General features: G+C 36.6%; 1 protein-coding gene across 2 annotated transcripts in view; it reads right to left on the bottom strand.

The window, feature by feature from the left end:
- The window catches only part of HMMR (hyaluronan mediated motility receptor), a 43912-nt gene that overhangs the window by 14579 nt on the left and 5417 nt on the right, over positions 1-23916 (bottom strand). Inside the window, exons 4-12 of one of the 2 annotated variants that reach the window (XM_077762290.1) lie at positions 19979-20026; positions 15982-16170; positions 14339-14425; positions 14150-14250; positions 12541-12615; positions 11628-11806; positions 10840-10988; positions 6193-6407; positions 1803-1919 (exon numbers count right to left, since the gene is read on the bottom strand). In XM_077762290.1, the coding sequence (XP_077618416.1) occupies positions 1803-1919; positions 6193-6407; positions 10840-10988; positions 11628-11806; positions 12541-12615; positions 14150-14250; positions 14339-14425; positions 15982-16170; positions 19979-20026 (1160 nt within the window). The remainder of the gene's footprint in view (positions 1-1802; positions 1920-6192; positions 6408-10839; positions 10989-11627; positions 11807-12540; positions 12616-14149; positions 14251-14338; positions 14426-15981; positions 16171-19978; positions 20027-23916) is intronic. The other variant, XM_077762291.1, reaches the window with a different exon arrangement.

Here is a 23916-nt window from a genome sequence, read left to right as displayed (position 1 = left end):
GGGCTTGCACTTATGATGAAACAAACAACAAAAAAAGAAAACAACCTGGAAGTCCAAATTGAGAATGGGTTAAGTTGTGGTGTACTAATAAAATCGAAGATTCTACAGCAGCTACTCCGAACAAACTATAACCTCAGTCAACAATATGATTCAATTCTAGAAACATACATATTGCAGATTAAAAAAGACAAGTCTCAGGAAATTACGTACACCATGATGTCATTTTTTGGCCAAGTTCAAGTTCAACAAAAAAGCAGGGTTACATAAAATATTATTTGTATGGATATACATGTTATAAAACTATACACAGAAAAAAAGCGAGGCAATTATAAATGGAGGCTCTGAGATGGTGTGATCTGTTAGCATGCAGATGGTGAAGGGACTCTCTTATAGAGATACCAAGTTGTTGAATCTTTTGGCTTACGGGTTGGCTTGTCTTTTATGGTCTCATACTTGTTGATTTTATCTTTATGCTTTATAACTTATGTAAATGTTTATCTTTCATATTTATTAAATATACTAAAACAGATACAAGAAAGAGACCTCCTCTTGAAACAATCTAAGTAGTAAACAAAAATGTTCATATTAATATGCCCTTGGTGCAAGATGCATACACATTTCTTAAACTATCCTCTGCAATTTATAGTTCCCCCACAAATAAACTTTTTTTTAAAGGGAAAATAATAAGTGGATGGGATAGGAAGTGAGGATGTGGATACAATGGGTGTAGAGAATTTTCTATTTAGATGAGCTATAAAGATGAGTAGAATTTTGGATTAAAAAAGGGGGTTGGGAGTGAGAGGTGTTGCTGGATAGCTGCAGAAGGAAGTGGGGGGGGTTGTCAAAGAAATGAATAAAATTTATATATTTTATTTTACTTTATTATTTTTTTAAGTTTTTTTTTGTAAATTTATGTGTATATTTTGAGAGAGAGAGAGATAAAGTGTGCATGCACATGTGCATGCAAGTGAGGGGGTGCAGAGGGAGAAGGGGGGAGACAACTCCAAGCAGGTTCTGTGCTCTGCACCAAGCACGGAGTCTCACATGGGGCTCAATCTCAAGACCATGAGATCATGACCTGGGCCAAAACTGTGTCAGATGCTTAAATGACTGAGCCACCCAGGCAACCCTAGGATTTATGTATTTCAAAGATATATGAACAGGGGCACCTGAGTGGCTCAGTCGGTTAAGCGTCTGACTTCAGCTCAGGTCATGATCTCACAGTTTGTGGGTTTGAGCCCCGCGTCAGGCTCTGTGCTGACAGATAGCCCAGAGCCTGGAGTCTGTTTTGGATTCTGTGTCTCCCTCTCTCCCTGCCCCTCCTCTGCTCATGCTGTCTTTCTGTCTCTCAGAAATAAAAAAAAAAACGAAACAAAAAACAAAGATAAATGAACATGAACATGTTTTAATACAGATAGGAAAAAATCCAGTAAAGGCTATAAAGGATAAGTGGAATATGATGTCACTTCTCCTTTAACAGGTGGGAAGACAGGGTGTGTTTACAGGCACGGTAATGAGACAAAAGCTTTAGAATTCTTCATGAGGAAAACAATGGTGTCAGGAGATAAGACAGAAGTGCCCGAAGGTTTGAGAGTTCATGAAATTTGAAGCGGATGGCAGGAAAAGGAACTTCTAATCATAGGATTACCAGGTAACCCTGAATGCCCATTTATGGTTGGTCATTAAGGAATCTACAGTAAAACCAACCATCTATTTGTGTGATTGCTCTTTCAGATATTGCTAGATAAGCACCTTTCCCCACTCATATTATATTTGAGAGTGTAGGCTCCCAATAAAAATACCTTTCAAATTGAGCAGTAACATCTCCAAGGTTTTGCACTGTACTCTGATACGTTTCCTGTAAAAGCAAGGTGGCTTGAGCGTGAGCAGCATTACTTTTCTCTAGTTCAGCTTCTTTCCTAAAGAAAAATTAAAAGATGAAAGGCTAATTACAAATCATCATTCTAAGAAAGAGGTTAGTATTTACCTTTGAACTGTGATCATGTGTCCAATGTCTTTAGCTTTGCGTAAACTACTGGACACCTCAGATCTAACTTCATGACCTGCTTCTAATAGCATGCTTATTACACTTTCATTTTCATCCTAATTTACTCATTTCTGAATTTATCTTTTGATACTATATGCACTTATGTATGTGGTGTAAGCATTTTTTTAAAAAAGAAAGTAAAAAGACTCTAAAACACTCTTAAGGCAGCAGCCAAGGAAAAAGAATGTGAAAAATTACCAGTTAAAAAGCTGGCTGATTGAATAAAGTGTCTCTGCATTTAAGAAACACTAAGTGTTTTTTTTTTAAATTTTTTTTTAATGTTTTATTTATTTCTAGGAGAGAGAGAGACAGCGTGAGCAAGGGAGGGTCAGAGAGAGAGGAAGTCACAGCCTGAAACAGGCTGCAGGCCCTGGGCTGGCAGTCAGCACAGGGCCCGACGCGGGGCTCGAACCCACGAACCGCGAGATCATGACCTAAGCGAAAGTCGGACGCTTAACCGACCAAACCACCCAGGCGCCCCAAGAAACACTAAGTGTTTTTAACTACACTTAGTATTTCTTTGAAAGTAGAGTATATAGGACTATGTAGATTTAAATTAAAAAATTTTTTGGTAATGTTTGTTTATTTTTGAGAGAAAGAGAGACAGGGCATGAGCAGGAGAGGGTCAGAAAGAGAGAGATTAATAATTTGAAGCAGGCTCCAGGCTTTGAATTGTCAACATAAAGCCCAATGCGGGGCTCAAACCCATGAACCGGAAGATCATGACCTGAGCTGAAGTTGGACTTTTATTTTTTTTTTTAATGTTTTTTTTATTTTTTATTTTTTTATTTCTAGGAGAGAGAGAGAGAGACAGCGTGAGCAGGGGAGGGTCAGAGAGAGAGGGAGTCACAGACTGAAACAGGCTCCAGGCTCTGAGCTGGCAGTCAGCACAGGGCCCGACGCGGGGCTCGAACCCACGAACCGCGAGATCATGACCTAAGCGAAAGTCGGACGCTTAACCGACTAAGCCACCCAGGCGCCCCTGAAGTTGGACTTTTAACTAACTGAGCCACCCAGGTTCCCTTAGAACTAAGTAAATTTATTTTGATTATTTCAGTAATCCACATATTTATTATTTTTAAAGATTCAATAAATTCCTTGGTATTTTCATAAACAATTTATCTTTTAAGTCATCTTTATTCCTATATATTACAAACCTCAAAGTTTTTGAAATATTAAATTATATATTATCAAAATAGTGATAACATTTTTTAGACAAGGACATGAGCTTATAAGAGACCTTTTAAAGAACATATAGAACTAAGGACTATAAATAAGAAGCTTTATTCGCTTAAAGGCTAAGTGAGACACAGATAAAATAAATGGAGCTAATAAAATTCCTTCTGTAATGAGTATGGGATTAAAAAAATACATACACCAAGGGCGCCTAGGTGGCTCAGTCGGTTAAGTGTCCAGCTTTGGCTCAGGTCATGATCTCACGGTTTGTGGGTTCGAGCCCCGTGTTGGGCTCTGTGCTGACAGCTAGCTCAGAGCCTGTAGCCTGCTTCGGATTCTGTGTCTCCCTCTCTCTCTGACCCTCCCCTGCTCACGCTGCCTGTCTCTTTCTCAGAAATAAATAAAACATTAAAAAAAAAATTTAAAAAAACACACACCAACAGCTTAAAGTAATCACACAGTACTAAAGGATTTATAATAAAAATATTCTCTTCCCTGCCCCAAGAGAAATCATTTTCAATTTTTTTAGTTTTTCTCTTATGACAAGATTTCAGTCTGGAAGGGACCTTACAGATTATGTTATTAAAACCTGTTTATTTTATATCTGATGAAAGAGAATATTAAAGAAATTAGAATTGTCTTGCTTAAAATCACATAGCTAATTAACAGAGCCAGCAATAAAATCCTTATCTCCTGACCTCTGCACTGAATTCCTTGAGTTGAATAAATGATTCTCTCAACTTTCTTTCCTCCCTAAAACTGATATCATCTGCTCAGTTTCTTAAAGTGCCTGTTCCTTGAGACTGGCTCCAGTATAGAACAATTCCCTAAGAATACTTTGGTACTGCTCAGGCATATATAAAACCTTCGCATCCTATCACTTATCACCACAAGAAAACTAAAAAAAGATTTTAACAAAAGTATCCAACAGGAGACAGATACACAGCTGTGAGATATACTACAATCCTGTAGACTCATGTACAGTTCTTGTTTCCTTGCTACAAGTATCTTTAGGGATGAAACCTTTTTTTTAAAAGAAATTTTTTATATAGTTTATTTATTTTTGAGACAGAGAGAGACAGAGCATGAGCGGGGAGGGGCAGAGAGAGAGGGAGATAGAGAATCTGAAACAGGCTCCAGGCTCTGAGCTGCCAGCACAGAACCTGATGTGGGGCTCGAACCTATGAACCGCGAGATCATGACCCAAGCCGAAGTCGGTTGGTTAATCAACTGAGCCACCCAGGTGCCCCGAGGGATGAAATCTTAAGGAGTTAAATAACGTAATTATTTTAGATACAATTTGAACTCAAGAATCCACTAGGATATTTAAAAGGAAAAAAATTTTAAATGTTTATTATTTGTTAGAGAGACACAGACATAAGCGGTAGAGGGACAGAGACAGATGGCGACACAGGATCTGATGCAGGCTCAAGGCTCTGAACTGTCAGCACAGAGTCCCATACGGGGCTCAAACCCACAAACTGGAAGATCGTGACCTGAGCTGAAGTTGGATGCTTAATCGACTGAGCCACCCAGATGCCCATCCACTTGGATATTTTAATATAAATAAATGTAGTGGAGAATATGCATAATGTGATGAAAATAATATGGAAATAGCATTAAAAGAAAAGCTGGAGGAGTGCATGGCTGACTCAGTCAGTAGAGCATGTGACTCTTGATCTTGGGGTGGTGAGTTCAAGTCCCACGTTGAGTGTAGAGCTTACTTTAAAAAAGACAAAAAGAAAGAAAAAAGAAAAGCCCAAGATCTCTTAAATTTTTTTTTTTTTTAATTTTTTTTAATGTTTTATTTATTTCTAGGAGAGAGAGAGAGACAGCGTGAGCAGGGGAGGGTCAGAGAGAGAGGGAGTCACAGACTGAAACAGGCTCCAGGCTCCGAGCTGGCAGTCAGCACAGGGCCCGACGCGGGGCTCGAACCCACGAACCGCGAGATCATGACCTAAGCGAAAGTCGGACGCTTAACCGACTAAGCCACCCAGGCGCCCCAAATTTCTTATTTTTGAATGTTGCCCAGGTTCGGTTGTTTTTTTTTCTCATTTTGTTTTCATTGCTACTTCTGAGTATTTGTGCTCCCTCATGAAAGATAATTAAAGGTATAACTTATGCTATATGAACTGATGTACACATAGGGAAAAAGTGGAAATGTTTCTTACTAAAAGGTGGGATTCCTAGCTTTATTTCTAAATCTGTTATTGCTATAATGCAGATGTCCAATAATTTTAGACAACATAAGAGCAGTAAAGGAACCCCAAACTTTGGGTTTGTTTAATAAAAGCCTTTTAAATTAAACCTCTTGCATTATAAAAAAGAAAGGGCAGGGGTGCCTGGGTGGCTCAGTCGGATAAGCATCTGGACTTCAGCTCAGGTCATGATCTCAAGGTTTGTGAGTTCGAGCCCTACATTAGGCTCTGTGCTGACAGCTCAGAGCCTGGAGCCTGCTTCGGATTCTGTGTTTTCCTCTCTCTCTGCCGCTTCCTCACTCATGCCCTTCCTTTCTCTCTCACAAAAATAAATAAACATTGGGGTGCCAGGNCTGTAATACTTGTTTCTTTGCACATCCTATGGGTATACTTTTTTTTTGAATTTTATTTATTTATAATAAATAATAAATAAATAATAAAAATTTATTATTTATATTTAGAGAGGTGGGGGTGGAGGGGCAGAGAGAATTTCAAAAAGACTCTGCATGGACAGAGCCAATGCCAGGCTCAATCTCACAAACCATGAGATCATGACCTGAGCCAAAATCAAGAGTCAGATGCTTAAGCAACTGAGTCACCCAGGTGCCCTTCTATGGGTATACTTTACCGCTCTGAGTCTATTCCTTATTTGTAAAATAATTCCAGCCTTACTTACTCACATGACTGAAGTGAGAATGCTCAGAGAATGTACTGGAAAGCACATTTTAACATCTGAAGTCATGTGACGTATGAGGTCTTATTGATACCAACCCTTTCAGCTTTTCTTCTAGGAGTTTCAGTTCTTCAGCTCTAGATTTTGTTTCCTCATCCAGTTGTGTGACCAGTCTCTCGGCTTGTTCCTCTTTTTGCTGTAATTTATCTAGCTCTTCCAGTGTTTGCTTTAATTCTTCCTCAAAGAGATTTCTCTCTTTCATCATTTCCTCTTGAAAAGAACCTAGCTTCTGTTGAAGACTGGAGGACAATTCCTACATCGAAATAGAAAACCACCAGAATAATACGAAATGGCATCAAGAGGTTTTTACTAAGGAGAAAAAAAAGAAGTACAGAAAATAAAGTATAAACACTAAATTCAAGAGCCTCAAAAAATATCCTTGAAAATATGGATATCACCTGGATGTTGTCATGGATTATATCCTGCACTTTGTTAGCAATATGGTAAATGTTATTTCTGTCTTTTTTCTATGCAACATACACTGACACACTTCTTATAAAACTAAAATTATATTCTAAAATGGACTTATAGCATATATTTTTCTCAGATGAGAACATAGAAAAAGTGTACTATGATTTCGACAGTATATAAATATATTTTAAAGTTATGTAATATACAGGGCACCTGGGTGGTTCAGTCTGTTAAATGTTCTGACTCTCAAGTTCAGCTCCGGTCATGACCTCATGGTTAGTGAGTTCAAGCCCCACAGTGGTGGTGTGCTGTCAGCACAGAGCCTTCTTGGGATTCTCTCTCTCTCTCTGCCCTTCCCCTACTCTCGCTCTCTCAAAATAAATAAACGTTAAAAACATAAAGTTACATAATACACAAATATATCAATACTGGGAAAAAGTTCTAACATTAAAATAATTGAAGAAGACACAAAGAGAGATTCTGTGCCCATGGATTGAAAAAACTAATATTGTTAAAATATCCATCCAAACACAGCAATCTATACATTCAATGCAATCCCTATCAAAATGAGAATTTTCACAGAAAGAACAATGGAATAAAATAAAATTCATACGGAAACACAAAAGACCCTGAATAGCCAAAGTGATCTTGAGAAAGAAGAACAAAGTTGGAGGTATCATGCTCCCTGATTTCAAACTATGTCACTCAAAATAGTATGATGTTGGCATATTAACGGACACATTGATCAACAGAACAGAATAGAGCCTAGAAACAAGAAACACATACAGCCAATTAATTTATGATAAAGGAGTGAAAAATAAACGGTTTCTTCAATAAATGGTACTGGGAAAACTGGAAAACCACAAGCAAAAGAATAAAAGTGGATTACTACCTTATACTTTTCACAAAAATTAAGTCAAAATGTATTAAAGACTTGAATGTAAGACCTGAAACCATAAAACTCCTAGAAGAAAACACAGGCAGTAAGGTTCTTGACATTGATCTTGGTGATCTTTTGGATAGAACACCAAAGCAAAGGAAACAAAGGCAAAAGTAAACAAGTGGGACTACATCAAACTAAAAAGCTTCTGGGGACACCTGGGTGGTTCAGTCGGTTAAGCATCCGACTTCTGCTCAGGTCATGATCTTATGGCTCGTGAGTTCGAGCCCCATGTCGGGCTCTGTACTGACGCCTCAGAGCCTGGAGTCTACTTTGGATTCTGTGTCTCACCCTCTTCTCTTTCTGCCCCTCTCCTGTTCACTCTCTCTCTCAAAAATATATAAATGTTGGGACATCTGGGTGGCTCAGTCAGTTAGGCTTCCAACTTTGGCTCAGGTCAGATCTTGTGGTTCATGGGTTCCAGCCCCGCATCGGGCTCTGTGCTGACAGCTCAGACCCTGGAGCCTGCTTCAGATTCTGGGTCTGCCTCTCTCTCTCTCTGCCCCTCCTGCACTCGCACCCTAATCTCTCTCTCTCAAAAGTAAACATTAAAAAAAATATTTATATAAACGTTAAAAACATTTTAAAAAAAAGCTTCTGCACAGGAAAAGAATCCATCAAGAAAATGAAAATGTAGCTTACTTACATGGGACAAAATATTTGTAAATCATATATCAGATAGGGCAGATAGGGGTTATAACCAAAATATATAAAGAGCTCTTACAATTCAAAAGCAAAAAACCCAACTGTGATTAAAAACTGGGTAGTGGATGTAAACAGGCATTTCTCCAAACATCCAGATGGCCAAAAGGTACATGAAAAGATGCTCAACATCTCTAATCAACAGGGAAATGCAATTCAAAACCATAAGGAGATTCACCTCATACCAGAATGGCTATTATTAAAAAGACAAGAAATAGGGGTGTGTGGCTGGTTCAGTTAGTGAAGCATGGGACTCTTGATCTGGGGTCATGAGTTTGAGCCCCACAGAGATTACTTGGAAAAAAAAAAAGACAAGAAACAGTAAGTGTTGGCAAGGATGTGGAGAAAAGTGAATGGTTGTGCACTGTTGGTGGGAATGTCAATTGGTGCAGTCACTATGGAAAAGAGCATGAATGTTCCTCAAAAAATTAAATACAGTACTGCCATACAATCCAGTAATTCCACTTTTAAGTATTTATCTGAAGAAAATGAAAATAAAAACTTGAAAAGATATATGCACCCAATGTTCATAAAGCATTGTTTACAATAGCCAAGATATGGAAGAAACTTAAATGTCTACTGATGGATGGATGAATAAAGAAAACGTGGTATACATTTACACAAATTGAATAATATTCAGCCACAAAAAGGAAATCTTGTTATCTGTGATGCTATGGATGGACTCTGAGGGCATTATAATAAGTGGAACAAATCAGACAAAGAAAGATCAATATTATATGATTTACATGTGAAATCTGGAAACAAACAAAAAACCCAACCATAGAGAACAGACTGGTGGTTGCCAGAAGTGGGTGTGGGTAAAATGGGTGAAAAAGTCAAAAGGTATAAACTTCCAGTTATAAAATACTTCAGCCATGGACTGTAATGTACGTACAGCATGGTGACTATAGTTAACAATACTGTATTGTACTGTGGAAGTTGCTAAGACAGTCTTAAATACTCTCCTCAGAAGAAAAAAATTTTATAATTCTATATGGTGATAGATGCTAACTAGATTTATTGTGGTAAAAAGTTTGCAATATATACAAAGGTTGAATTATTATGTTATATACCTGAAACTTATATAATGTCGTATGTCAGTTATACCTCAATCAAAAACCAAAACCAAAACCAAAATGTGATGTAGATGTGCTCAGAACATTCTATGAAAGAAAACAGGGACTTTAAAAAGAATGGTCAATGTGTGAGGCTCCTGGGTGGCTCAGTCCATTAAGAATCTGACTGGTTGAGGTCATGACTTCGTGGTTTGTGAGTTTGAGCCCTGTGTTGGGCTCTGTGCTGGACCCTGCTTCGGATTCTGTGTCTCCCTCTCTCTGCCCTTCCCCTGCTAGCACTCTGCCTCTCTCTCTCTCAAAAATAAATAAGCATTAAAATTTTTTTTAAAAGAATGGTCATGGTAAATGAGCATTCTCTCCATCATTTACATTCCTAATAATGCATTTAGGAGACACATCTCTTAAATATTAAGATACAAAAAAAAACATTTGAAAGGTCTGCCAACAGTAACTGTAACTGTGGGACTGGATGGGGCAAAAAATAACGAAAAACAAAAAGTACCCAAATAAAGTGAAAAATGTCTCTAAATACAACCCACCCCAATCTTAGTTTCCTCATTGTAGAGATAACCATTAGTTTTCATATGTATGCCTTCTGGTCTTTTTTACACATTTATATACCTAAAAAATATATAACATAAATGATATATACTATATACATAAAGGACATTTAAAAAATCCTAAAAATAGTTGAGATCGTCAAGTCAGTATATATAGATCTATTTAATTCCTTCAGTTGTTGCAGGCTGCCCAACATAATATTTCACATCAGTGCATTTACTTGATTGCTCCACTCTCACTAACGTGTTCTATATTTTATCACATATTTTAAATGTTTATTTTGAGATAGAAAGCAAAGGTGTGTGCCTGTGTACGCAAGTACACATGAGTGGGGGAGAGGTAGAGAGCAAGGGAGAGAGAGAATCCCAAGCAGGCTCCATGTTTTCGTCACAGAGTCTGATCTCACCACCCGTGAAATCAGACGCTTAATCGACTGAGCCACCTAGGTGCCCCTATTATCAAATGCTTTAATTTGTGCCAGTCTTGTAAGGGAAAAAAAATATTTCCATTTCTTTGATTATTAGTAAGGTAGAGTATTCGTGTTTACATATTATCTGCATTTCTACTTCTGAGAATTATAAGTTTCCATCCTATGCTCATTTTTTTAGTAAACTTTTTTCTCACATAAAATATTTTTTATGTAATCTAGATTTTAAAAATTTGTCAATTTTGTTTCACATGCATTTAGACACTATTTTACAACATAACTGTAAATGCCTAAGTAGTAATCTAACACAAGAATGTGCCAGAAAATATTTTTAAACAATTTTATTATTTTGGTTTATTAGTTTCTTATAATTTTTTCATCTCATCAATAATGTGATGAACATCTGTGTGGCTAAATAGCATATACATGACTGTTTCCTCAAGATAAGATTTTAAAAATAGAATTATTGGATGGAAGGACATACATGATATTTAAAGGTTTTCTGATACACGGGGAAATGTATGACATGACAAGCAAAAGTTTTTATTTTTTAATTGGAGTATATTACCTTCTCTTGTTGCAGAAGTGAATCAATTTGCAATTCTTTTTGTCGTAACTTTTCATGTTCTTCCTTTTCAAGAATAAGTTCCTCCTTTAAGTTCTGCACTTCAGAATTCAGAATTTCATCCTGTTTTCTACTCCTGTTGATGAGGTCTTCTATAAAAGTGAAAAATGCTATATTTAGATACTAACTTTAAGAAACTGGATTTCCATATACCCATTTTTTGCTATTACCATGACATACAGATCAAGTATTTCCAAATAAAGCCAAAACATCAATTCTGTAGTTTGTATCATTTACTATATAAAATGTAGTGCATATTCTATGGTATGTAATAAAACTTCCACATCTAGCTCAATACATATCTTCTCATTTTAAATGGCCACCCAATGGGGAAGTCAAGAACTGCACCACTGTATATATTTCAATTAACACAAGCAATATATTGAAATAGACAGAAAACTAGCATTATAAAAGACAAAAATTCTCATATGGAGAATAGGATTTTAATGTTTTTTACATAATTAAAAAAAACCCCCTCTTAAATACAGAGTATAAAATGAGTGTTGTTGGAGTGGAGGGTAGAGGGGTAGGGGAGGTGGGTGATGGGCATTAAGGAAGGCACTTGTTGAGATGAACACTGGGTGCTGTATTTAAGTGATGAATCACAGGAATCTACTCCTGAAGCCAAGACTACACTGTATGTTAGCTAACTTGACAATAAATTAAAAAAAAACTTGTTTTAATATAGCAGTACAGTCCTTACATACTATACATGCTACTCATTTAAATACCTTTTTCTTTTTCAAGCAGCCGACACTTAGTGTTCAGGTCTTCAACTTGTTTAGAAAGTATAGCAACATTTTCCTCAAGCGATTGCTTAAGGCTGAAAACTTCATGATTCTTCTCTTTCAAATTTTCTTCTAACTGGGCAACATCTAGCTTGTATTTTTCTACTTGATCTGATGCACAACTGCAGTAAAACAGATTATTTTGAATAGCACATGATTTAGGCATAGGGAAAATTAACCCTTAAAGGATGAAAATAGTATATTGATCACCACTTAACAAAATAAGGTCCAATTTAAAACTACTATTCAACAGTGTGGAGGATCCTCAAAAGGTTAACAATTAACAATTCCCCTATGACCCAGCAATAGCACTGCTAGGAATTTACCCAAGCGATACAGGAGTGCTGATGCATAGGGGCATATGTACCCCAATGTGCATAGCAGCACTCTCAACAATACCCAAATCATGAAAAGAGCCTAAATGTCCATCAACTGACAAACAGATCAAAAAGATGTGGTTTATCTATACAATGGAATACTGCATGGCAATGAGAGAAGAATGAAATCTGGCCATGTGTAGCAACATGGATAGAACTCAAGGGTGTTATGCTAAGTGAAATAAGTCAGGCAAAGAAGGACAGATACCATATGTTTTCACTCACATGTGGAACAGGATAAACTTAACAGAGGACCATGGGGGAGGAGAAGGGGAAAAATAGTTAAGGAGAGGGAGGGAGGTAAACCATAAAAGACTCGTAAATAGTGAGAACAAACTGAGGGTTGATGAGGGGTGGGGGAGAAGGGAAAGGGGGTGATGGGCATGGAGGAGACACCTGTTGGGATGAGAACTAGGTGTTGTATAGAAACCAACTTGACAATAAGCTATATTTAAAAAAAAAACTACTATTCATATTACCTAATTTCTTCGATGTATTCTAAGAGTTTTTCTGTTTCAGATTTTTCATCCATCTTGTCCTTCTCTATTGAAACACTGAAAAGAATTGTATATATGAATACACAGAGTAATCACACATAATGCTTATTCTGTACCAGATACTGCTATATCAGATAGGCTATCTCTAGATTGTAAATTTTTAATTCTTATTTTCTGTAAATTCTCAAGTTGACAATTTAGTATATGCAAATAAGAAACTGAAGGTTTTTTTTTTTTTTTTTAAACAGTGGAGAATGCTTTCCAAATAAATTCTGATAAAAGGGCTATGATGATGAAAATTATCACCTATAACACTCCCAAGTGTTAGAAATGGTCTTTCGTGTAGCATTCCCGGTTTCCCTACCCATCGCACATATAAAATAGCATTTTGTGTGCTATAAAGCCTTTGTTCCAGGTTGCTTTCTATGCAATTACTTAACGTGTTTACCTCCTCCAAACCACTCAATTTAAAAACTGAGCAAGAAAGTTAAATAGACACCTTACAAAAGGATATATATGAATGGTCAGTGAGCACTCAAAGTGAAGCTTGGCCCTTAGACAACAAAATTATAAATGAGATACCATTCCCTACCTACTAAAAGGCCCAAATCAAACAGACTTACAATATCAAACCTTGGAGACGTGGAATGGTTGCACTTACCACACAATGCTAAGTGGGACTGTAAAATGGTTCATCCAACCACTTCGGAGTTTTTGTTTTGTTTTGTTTTTAACAATTTACACATGTACTACACTATCCCTATGGCCCACATATTCCAATCCTAGATGTTCATTCAGGAGAAATAAAAACTTACAACCACAAAAAGACATACATAGCAGTCTTATTCAAAACAGTCAGAAAACTGGAAACCCAAATAATGATCAATGGAGGAACAGTAAATAAATGGAGGTATATTCAGACAGTGGAATACTCCTCAAAAATAGAGTATAGAGGAATCTTAAAATACTATGTTAAACAAAAGAGGACACACACACACACACTGTGATAAACATCTCCCCCAAAGGCCAAACTAATTTATGATGATGAAAGTCACAAAGTAGCTTCACAGGTTGGGGTCCTCATAATAGGGAAGGGCAGGGGAGCAGGAAGGGGCAGAAAGGAATTTTCTGAGAGGATGGTAATGTTCTCTATCTTGTTTGTAGGGTGATTAGAGGTGTACACAACTGTCAAAAGTCATCAAACTGAATACTTATGATCTATATATTTTTTGTAGGTAACTTACAGCTCAGTCACAAAAAGAAAGCTAGGATTGTATATTAATCACAGCTTTCTTATACCAATATTCCTCAGTTTTGGTCTACCACCTCCATAAGATGATGCCACTACAAAAATGAGGAGGCCTTTCCTCATCATTTATACAAAAGATGGACACAAGTAATATATTTATACATCTTTTCAGCGTTAAATGGTAATGATCAGGGCTCAGCTGAAGAAGAGAAATAAGGCAAGCAGGGAGAGAATGAGAGAAGTATGAAGGAAGTTTAAGTCTCAGTAAACAAGAGAGAGGTGAGAGAGGTCAGTCAAGAATTAGTTACAGTTAACAATTTCTCTTTCTTTTTAGGCACTCACAGTTTCCCCTCCAGTTGTGCTATTTTCCCCTGAGACTCCTCAAGATTCTTCTGAGTGACCTGCAGCTTCACCTCCATGCCTTCCTGTTTAGCCATCATACCCTACACCACAAAAACAGGTGTTAGGAAAGGAGAAATAGCTCAGATCCCCAGATCCAGACATAGCAAACTCATCAAAAGTAACACTCACCCTTATCTTTGTTTCTCTCTTGTTTCTAAGTTTCATTAATTCAAGGCTTAGAATTCTCATAGTCTTCTGATTACCATCTTCAGAAAACTAAGTACAAGGAACATATAATAAAAATATTTAGAAATATATTCTACTAGATCCTACATAGAATCACATAAATATTGATTATTCTATTATTAGGACTATTATTTACCTACAACATATTCTGGCAGAGAAAATGCCTTTGATCACATCAGGATTACTGATTTTGTTCTATATTACTACTGTTTTTGTTCCTTTTTTTGATTAATATGACTTTCTGGTTTATTTTAATTTTTTAAATTAATTATTTTTATTTTACTTTTCCTAAAGATTCTATTTTATTTAGAACAATTTTTTAATATTTATTTTTATATTACTTTTTCTAAAGATTCTATTTTATTTAAAACAGATTTTAAAAAATATTTATTTATTTTTGACAGAAAGATAGCATGACTGGGGGAGAGGCAGAGAGAGACAGATACACAGAATGCAAAGCAGGCTCTAGGCTGTGAGCTGTCAGCAAAGAGCCTGATGCAAGAATCGAATTCACCAACTGTGAGATCATTACCTGAGCCAAAGTCAGATGCTTAACCAAATGAGCCACTGAGGCGCCCCAGCTAATGATTTTATTTTTAAGTAATCTCTACACACACACACAGCTAACAATTTTATTTTTAAGTAATCTCTACACACACACACACACACACACACACACACACTGTGGGGCTCGAACTCATAACCTTAATATTAAGAGTTCAAGCACCACCAACTTAACCTGCCAAGTGCCCCTTCCTGCTTACATTTTAAACCTGCTTGGGTAGTTACCTACCTCTACATGCTGTCCACTGCAAGCCTCTAAAACAAGCTTCTCAGAGAAGATTTTATAAAATGTGCTTGCTTAACAAAATGCATTTAAATTGCCCAGCCTATTTTTAAAATACATAGACTATACAGTCCATCTCAGGCCTACTAAATCAGAATCTCCCGGGATGGGGCCCAGGAATCTGCTTTCTTCCCTAAGTTTGATTTCTTATGCATCCTTACTCAAAGAGCTCAGCACATTACAGGCTCTGAATAAATGACTACTATTAAACTGAACAGTGATTTACAGTCTCCTTTAACTTCTGACAAAAGTAGATGACCAAGTTATATCCTTAAAGATCTGTTAGTATATTAATATTAAATAAAATATTAAATAGAATTTATCTATTAAACACATTTAATCCACAAATATATTCACTTCCCACTTCAATCCCAAAAGGATTTGAAATGGAAGCCTGTTGTCATGCTATTATTTATTTCAGAGAAAGATCTATAGAGTGATTTCTAGATATAAATTCTACAAGGTTTATTAATGGCCTTATTTACGAGGAGTGACTTTGAAGGAGGGTGAGAAAATGTCAGACATTAAAACAAAAAGTAACTTGTTTATCACTTCTTATGTGTCAGATACCATAATAAAACAGACAATAATAATTCTTCTTGGAAGCAGCTTAATATTTCAGTACATTTGGTGAAGGAAAAAGGCTAAACTAGAGCCTAAAATTCTCAAGACATAAGAAAAAAAAAGCAACATGTTTATAACTTATTCAGTTGTAAATATTATCATGAGATTCAAATACCTTTGATTTTAGTAGCTCATTAGTCCTGGTTAATTCAATAAGCTGTTTTTCTAGTGAAGCATTACTTGCAGAGAGAGAGGTTTTCTCCCTGACTGCAGCATTTAGCTTGGCCTCCGTCTTCTCTAACTCAGCTTCCAGATCCTGGATCCGCTTATCCAGAGCACCACGTTCCTGCACAAGAACACGAATCTGGACAGAAACAAGATGATAAATGATTTACCAATACAACACCAATGTAACTAGATGCTACTGAAAATAAAACATTCAAGTTCTAGAAAAACCTTTGTGACATGATGTTGTTGGATATTTTGATTTCACTAGCTGTTTGAACATTCATATTTTTATGTTTTAAAAATCTCTAAGTACTTAAAAGTCTGTAAACATTTTATTTTATTTTATTTAATGTTTATTTCTTTTTGAGACAGAGACAGAGCATGAGCAGGGGAAGGGGCAGAGAGAGAGGGAGACACAGAATTTGAAGCAGGCTCCAGGCTCCGAGCTATCAGCACAGAGCCCGATACGGGGCTCGAACCCACGAACCGTGAGATCGTGACTTGAGCCGAAGTCAGACGCTTAACCGACTGAGCCACTCAGGCGCCCCTAAAGTCTGTAAACATTTTAAGAAGAGAGGATTTTAATCATTGGAAGCTTTCAGGTGTAATTAAACTATTCACTTTTAAGGTATTTCTACCTTAAGAGTTCTTCTTTTCTCTAGTTCTAGTTATATGAACTCAAATTACAGTTTGAAATGCTAACTTTTATATTTCAAGAAGGCAGAATAGGGCTTCTGGATAGGATGTAGTAAGCACTGCAATAGGAATGATCAGTAAGACACCACTCTTGTTGCAATTATGAGATCAAAACCAAAACCAAAATCAAAACCACATATCTTGACACCAGAAAATGTAGAAGTCAGAAGACAATGAAATTACTTGTTTAAAATTAAGGGGAAAAGTGCCAATCCAAAATTCTGTTCCCATGGAAAATACCCTTTTAATTTGAAGGTGACATGACGATGTTTTACGAGAGGATTTCCCAATGGCATGCAGAAAAAAGGTGCTGAAGTGTTTCAGGCTCAACAAAAATGATCTGAGATTTGTAAGATTTGCAAGATACAAGATTTGCACTTTAAATATAAGGACATAGAAAGACTAATAATAAAGGGGTCAGAAAAGATCTACCATGTAAATATTAAACAAAAGAAGCTGTGATACCTATACTAATATTATACAAAGTAAACATTTAAGGCAGAAAGTATTATTAGTGATAAAGAATTTTACAATGGAAAGGTCATTTCAAGAGGAAGATACAATCTTAAATTTGTTGTGCACCTAATAACTTCAAAATATACAAAGCAAAAAGTGACAGAAGTAAAAAGAGAAATGGACTAAATTGCAAAGCTGGAAATGAGAAAGCTAATAGAATAAGCAGACAAAAATATCAGTACAGATGAAGACTTGAAGAAAACTTTTAAACATATTGAACTGACCTATATAAATTATACCAACAAGTACGTATACATTCTTTCCTAGTGCACATAAAACATTTACCAAAACAGATTATTTGTTGGGTATAAAAGCATCAAGACAGCAGAGCTGTATTAAGTCACATGAAGTATTTCCTATTCTTTCTTACTGGCTTTGTGTTGATACTAATCTCAGTATTTTGTTTTATTTATTTATTTTTAAATGTTTTTTTAAATTTATTTCTAGGAGAGAGAGACACAGCGTGAGCAGGGGAGGGCCAGAGAGAGAGGGAGACACAGAATCTGAAACAGGCTCCAGGCTCTGAGCTGGCAGTCAGCACAGAGCCCGATGCAGGGCTCGAACCCACGAACTGCGAGATCATGACCTAAGCAAAAGTCGGACGCTTAACCGACTAAGCCACCCAGGCACCCCTAATCTCAGTATTTTAAACCAAAATTGCTTAACTAAAAATGTATCAAACACCATTTGTACATACATGGCTATGAACTAGATGCTAGCAATTGAATGAGCTTTAAGGTTCCCTACCAGAAGATTCTCTATGCTTACATTATTGGTGTACAACCAACGTTTATAGCATAACATTACAAAGTAGAAAAAGGAACACCAAGATTATCTTTATCACATTTTTGCAGTTAAAGAAGATTAAGCTTCAAAAAAAGGGTTTGTACACTCAAATGCCTATGTGGCCAAGCAGATAACATGAGTAAAGACAGCCAGGTGAGGGCTGAAGAGCAAATGAGGAGTTTAAAGGAGGTACCCCTGCAAAGCCCTAGCATATTGTTGCCCTGTAGTGGAATGTGGAAACACTATTGACAGATCTTCTAATATTGCAACATAAGCCAGAAATTTGAATTTGTTTTACACGAAATGCTACTTTTAAATACTGGTAATTAACTCAAATTAAATAAACAAACAACAAAAACTGTGGGGATTAAATAAAAAGAGCTCTATGTGTCCAAAAAAAAAAAATCCCTATTCTAGGGGCACCTGGGTGGCTCAGTCAGTTAAGCATTTGACTCTTGATTTTGGCTCAGGTCATGATCTCATGGTCTCAAGATTGAGCCCCACATAAGGCTCTATGCTGGCAGCACAGAGCCTGCTTCAGATTCTCTCTCTCACTCTGCCTCTCAAAAATAAATAAATAAACCTAAAAAAAAAAACCGCTTTAGTCTAAAAGATCAGGAAACTGATGCAAATTTTTAGTTCTGATCTTGGCAGTGCCACTCACCAGTTCTCTCTCTGAGACTCAGTTATCACCTATGTATTAAGCCCTACCTTGTAGGCATGTATCCTCAATAAAATGATGGCCAATATAATTAAAATAAATACTAAAAGAATCAGAGCAACCTGGGCAGAGATTTGCAAAGTTATCTTGACATATCCTTGGTCCTAAGCCAACATTTAACTGTAATCACTGCAAAGTTTTAATATGTCAAAAGAATATGTGCACTAGAAAAAGAGTTGGTCAGCAATGGAAACATGGAAAAAAGACTGCCAGAAAAGCAAAACTGGCAGTGATCATCTTACTCCTGCTTAGGGAAGTAAGTGGGCTCTTTGGGTCAGCGGTGCTCAGTAGAGACTTCTGCATGGTGGAAATGTACTGTTTTGTAGGGAGCCACTCACTACAGTGCTTACTGAGCATTTAAAATGTGACTAGTGCAGGGGCGCCTGGGTGGCTTAGTCGGTTAAGCGTCCGACTTTCGCTTAGGTCATGATCTCGCGGTTCGTGGGTTCGAGCCCCGCGTCGGGCTCTGTGCTGACTGCCAGCTCAGAGCCTGGAGCCTGTTTCAGTCTGTGACTCCCTCTCTCTCTGACCCTCCCCTGCTCACGCTGTCTCTCTCTCTCTCCTAGAAATAAATAAAAACATTTAAAAAAATAAATAAATAAAATGTGACTAGTGCAGATGAACTATTGAGTTCTTACTCTTACTCAATTTAAATAGTCTCAAATGGTGAGTGGCTACCATTGGACAGGATAGCTCCAGGTTTACCCTCCAGCTCTATTTTCTCCATCAACAAGGCATATATATACCTACAGAGCAGAGGATGTGTCAGATTAGCACAACTCTTTCACAATTCAACTAACCTGCTAGGATTTCAAGCTCACTAAGAAATTCTCTAGCTAGTCACTGTCTTAACATATAGATTAGCATACAAGAAGAATGTGCATTGAGTAAATGTAAATATTTGACACATGCATAATTGCAATAAATCAACATATTAATTTTTAGTTATCAATTTTTCATGAAATGGGTTTTCATGAGGTGAATCTGCCCCTTAGAATGCTAACAAACTTGACTCTGTCAGTAGACCACACTGACAGCCATGCTCTGAAACATAATGTCTAATGAAGCTAGGGAACAGTCACCTGGCAGGCGCTGGTCTGGATGGTTTATCTGCCTCGCTATGCAATTCCCCAAACTGCAACAGAATACCTGTCTCTTAACTCTAAGGCACTCTTTGTATTTTACAGTACATTTATTTTTCAATTAAGTTGAAAGCATTGCTTACCTCTTTTTCTAGTATCTTCAAGTCTTTATCATTCTTTTGAGACTCCTTCTATTTAAAAATCAAAGAAGAGAGATAAATTAAAGTGCCACATATATGACAGCCTAATTTGATTTTTAGTTATAAGAAAAGATTAAAGAGTTTGAATTCTTACTTTCTCTCTCTTTCTTTAAGTAACCTCTGTCCCCAAAGTGGAGCTCAAACTCATAATCCCAAGATTAAGAGTCACATACTCTGTTGACTGGGCCAGCCAGGTGCCCTTTTCTTTTTTTCTTGAGAATCTAATTGGCTTTATTAAGTGATTCATGAATCAGGCAGCATCTCATCTTGCAAGTAGAGGGAAGCTGCCTACCAAACAGTTAATTTCTATTTTAAACATTTCACTGAGTCTATTAAACACTTTGTAAGAGACTGATCTGGTAAAAGAAGGAAAAGGTTCTTTGAATCTTATAATATTTCAGGTTTAAGTTTTCACCCCAATAAATTATTAGGCTTTTCCTAATAAGTTCAGGGAAAAGAACAGGTAGAACTTTATGAATAAAGCTACAGAGTGCTTTCTTTCTAATGTTAAATAGCAATACATCGTAAATACTTAATTATGCTATCCCAGAAAGAAAACAATCTTATAAAGAAAAATCAACTTAAACTTTGATACCCAAAGTACCAAAAAATGTATATATGTGTTTATACACTCTCTCTCTCACACACACACACATACACACACACACAGAAATAAAAATTAAAATGGTGTAATCTGATTTAAAAAATTTTTTTAAGACTATTGATTTATTTTTGAGAGAGACAGAGACAGCACAAGCCGGGGAGGGGCAGAGAGAGAGGAAGAAGTGAGAGAATCCCAAGCAGGATTTGCATTGTCAGCGCAGAGCCCGTAGCGAAACTTGAACTCATGAAACCATGAGATCATAACCTGAGTCAAAACGGAGAACTGGATGCTTAACTGACTGAGCCACTCAAGCACACCAGTATAAATTGGTTTTAATGTACTTAATGCTTTCATTCTAAATAAGACACATAATTTTTGCTCTTTTATATCCAACAGCCTTTCTGATACAATGGCCCCAAACTGAGTATCTATCTTTTCTATGTTAAGTGGAAGAAAATGGATAAATATATCAAACGCAACCCGTTTTATATACTTCTAAGTTGAGGGGACAGCTATGTCAGTCTCATATTTATTAATTTCCCACCTGATGGAATTTTCTATCAAGGAAGGCCTATTATTTAGGGCTTTTACACAAATTTGTATGTAATTTAGTTTTCTAAGANCTGTTTTAAGAAATTCAAATCAAGAAATTTCTTTTTAAAAATTATTTTATTAAAAAATTTTAATTCAAGTATAGTTAAATGGTGTTCTATTAGTTTCAGGTGTACAACAAAGTGATTCAACAATTCCATACGTCACCTGGTGCTCATCAGAACACATGCATCCTTATTCCTATCACCTCTTTCACCCATCTCCCCACCATTTCCCCTCTGGCAACCATCAGTTTGTTCTCTACAATTAAGAGTCTGTTTCTTGGATTGTCTTTTTTCCCTTTGGTCGTTTTCTTTTTTGTTTCTCAAATTCCACGTATGAATGAAATTATAAGGTATCTGTCTTTCTCTGACTTACTCAGCTTATTGTTATATTCTCTAGCTATCTATGTTATTGCAAATGTGAAGATTTCATTTTTTTTATGGCGGAATAATATTCCATTGTATGTGTGTGTGTGTGTGTATTTATTTAAATCAATGTGTAAGACAAAAGCAGACACACAGACCAATGGAATAAAATAGAGAACCCAGAAATGGACTCACAAGTGTATGGTCAACTAATCTTTGACAAAGCAGGAAAGAGCATCCAATGGAAAAAAGACAGTCTCTTTAATAAATGGTGCTGGGAGAACTGGACAGCAACATGCAGAAGAATGAAACTAGACCACTTTCTTACACCATAAACAAAAATAAACTCAAAATGGACGAAAGACCTAAATGTGAGACAGGAAACCATCCAAACCCTAGAGGAGAAAGCAGGAAACAACCTCCTTGACCTCAGCTGCAGCAATTTCTTACTTGACACATCTCCAAAGACAAGGGAATTAAAAGCAAAAATGAACTATTGGGACCTCATCAAGATAAAACGCTTCTGCACAGCAAAGGAAACAATCAATGACATATCAGAAACAGGGCAAGTATACAAAATCTATAAGGAACTCACCAAACTCCACACCCAAAAACAAATAATCCAGTGAAGAAATGGGCAGAATAGACATTTTTCCAAAGAAGACATCCACATGGCCAACAGACACATGAAACGATGCTCAGTGTCCCTCATCATCAGGGAAATAAAAATCAAAACCACACTGAGATACCACCTCACGCTGGTCAGAGTGGCTAAAATGAACAAATCAGGAGACTATAGATGCTGGCAAGGATGTGGAGAAGCAGGAACCCTCTTGCTCTATTGGTGGGAAGGCAAACTGATGCAGCCCCTCTGGAAAAAAAGTGTGGAGTCTCCTCAAAAAATTAACAATAGAACTCCCTTATGACCCAGCAATAGCACTGCTAGGAATTTACCCAAGGGATACAGGAGTGCTGATGCATAGGGGCAAATGTACCCTAATGTTCATAGCAGTACTTTCAATAATACCCAAATCATGGAAAGAGCCTAAATGTCCATCAACTGAATGGATCAAGAAGATGTGGTTTATCTATATAATGGAATACTACTCGGCAATGAGAAAGAATGAAACCTGGCTGTTTGCAGCAATGTGGATAGAACTGGAGGCTTTTATGCTAAGTGAAATAAGTCAGGCAGAGAAAGACAGATACCATATGTTCTCACTGATATGTAAATCTTCAGAACCTTAACAGAAGACCATGGGGGAGGGGAAGGGGAAAATAAGGTTACAGAGAGGGAGGGAGGCAAACCATAAGAGATTCTTAAACACAGAGAACAACCTGAGGGCTGATGTGGGCTGGGGGAGAGGGGAAAATGGATGATGGACATTGACAAGGGCACTTGTTGGGATGAGCATTAGGTGTTGTATGGAAACCAATTTGACAATAATAAGTTATATTAAAAAAATAAAAAAAAAATCACTGTGTAAGAAAAGATTGTCTATATTACTGCTACCCAATAAAATAGATCACAAACCACATATGTACTTTTTTTAGTAGTTAATTTAAAAAGTAAAAATTTTAGGGGCACCTGGGTGGCTCAGTCAGTTAAGCGTCTGACTTTGGCTCATGTCATGATCTCACGGTTCATGAGTTCAAGCCCTGTGCCGGACTCTGTGCTGACAGCTCAGCTCTGTCTCTGTCTCTTTCAAAAATAAATAAACATTCCATTTTTTTAAACAAAAAGTAAAAATTTTAAAGATATATTTTACTTTATCCTAAATGTAAAAAAGTATCATTTCAACATGTCATTAGTACAAAATTATTAGTAAGATATTTTATATGTTTTGTACTAGGTCTGCAAACTTTGCTGTGTATTTTACACTTATAGTATATCTCAATTCAGATGCTTAACTTTCATCAGAAATAGCCATCTATATTTAGATTTCATAAAATGTACAGATGAAAAAGAAGATGCACATCCAAAATTGTTCCAAAAACACTTAAGTTTTCCAACAGTAGAATCAAGTATCAGTTTTTATATGTTACTTAAAATTCAATAGTATTAAAAATTTAGCTTTTTACTTTGAAGTACTCAATAGCCACATGTGGCTAATCACTTCCATACTGGATAATGAAGCCCTATATTATAAAACAAGAAACTTATATAATCACTAAGTAAATGAACAAGTCTAAGCTTTGGTTTCCCAACTCAGGATCTTTTCCATATTTCACAAATCACTCTTTGCAAATCTTTAAGAAAGTACAACTTGCCTTATGAACTAATGGAAACAGTAATAATAAATAGGCTGTTGCATAAG

The sequence above is a fragment of the Crocuta crocuta genome, unplaced genomic scaffold (assembly GCF_008692635.1).
Source record: "Crocuta crocuta isolate KB4526 unplaced genomic scaffold, BGI_CrCroc_1.0 scaffold360, whole genome shotgun sequence".
Taxonomy (NCBI): domain Eukaryota; kingdom Metazoa; phylum Chordata; class Mammalia; order Carnivora; family Hyaenidae; genus Crocuta; species Crocuta crocuta.
The sequence above is the reverse complement of the archived record's forward strand: the minus strand, read 5'-3'. Positions and strand labels throughout refer to the sequence as shown.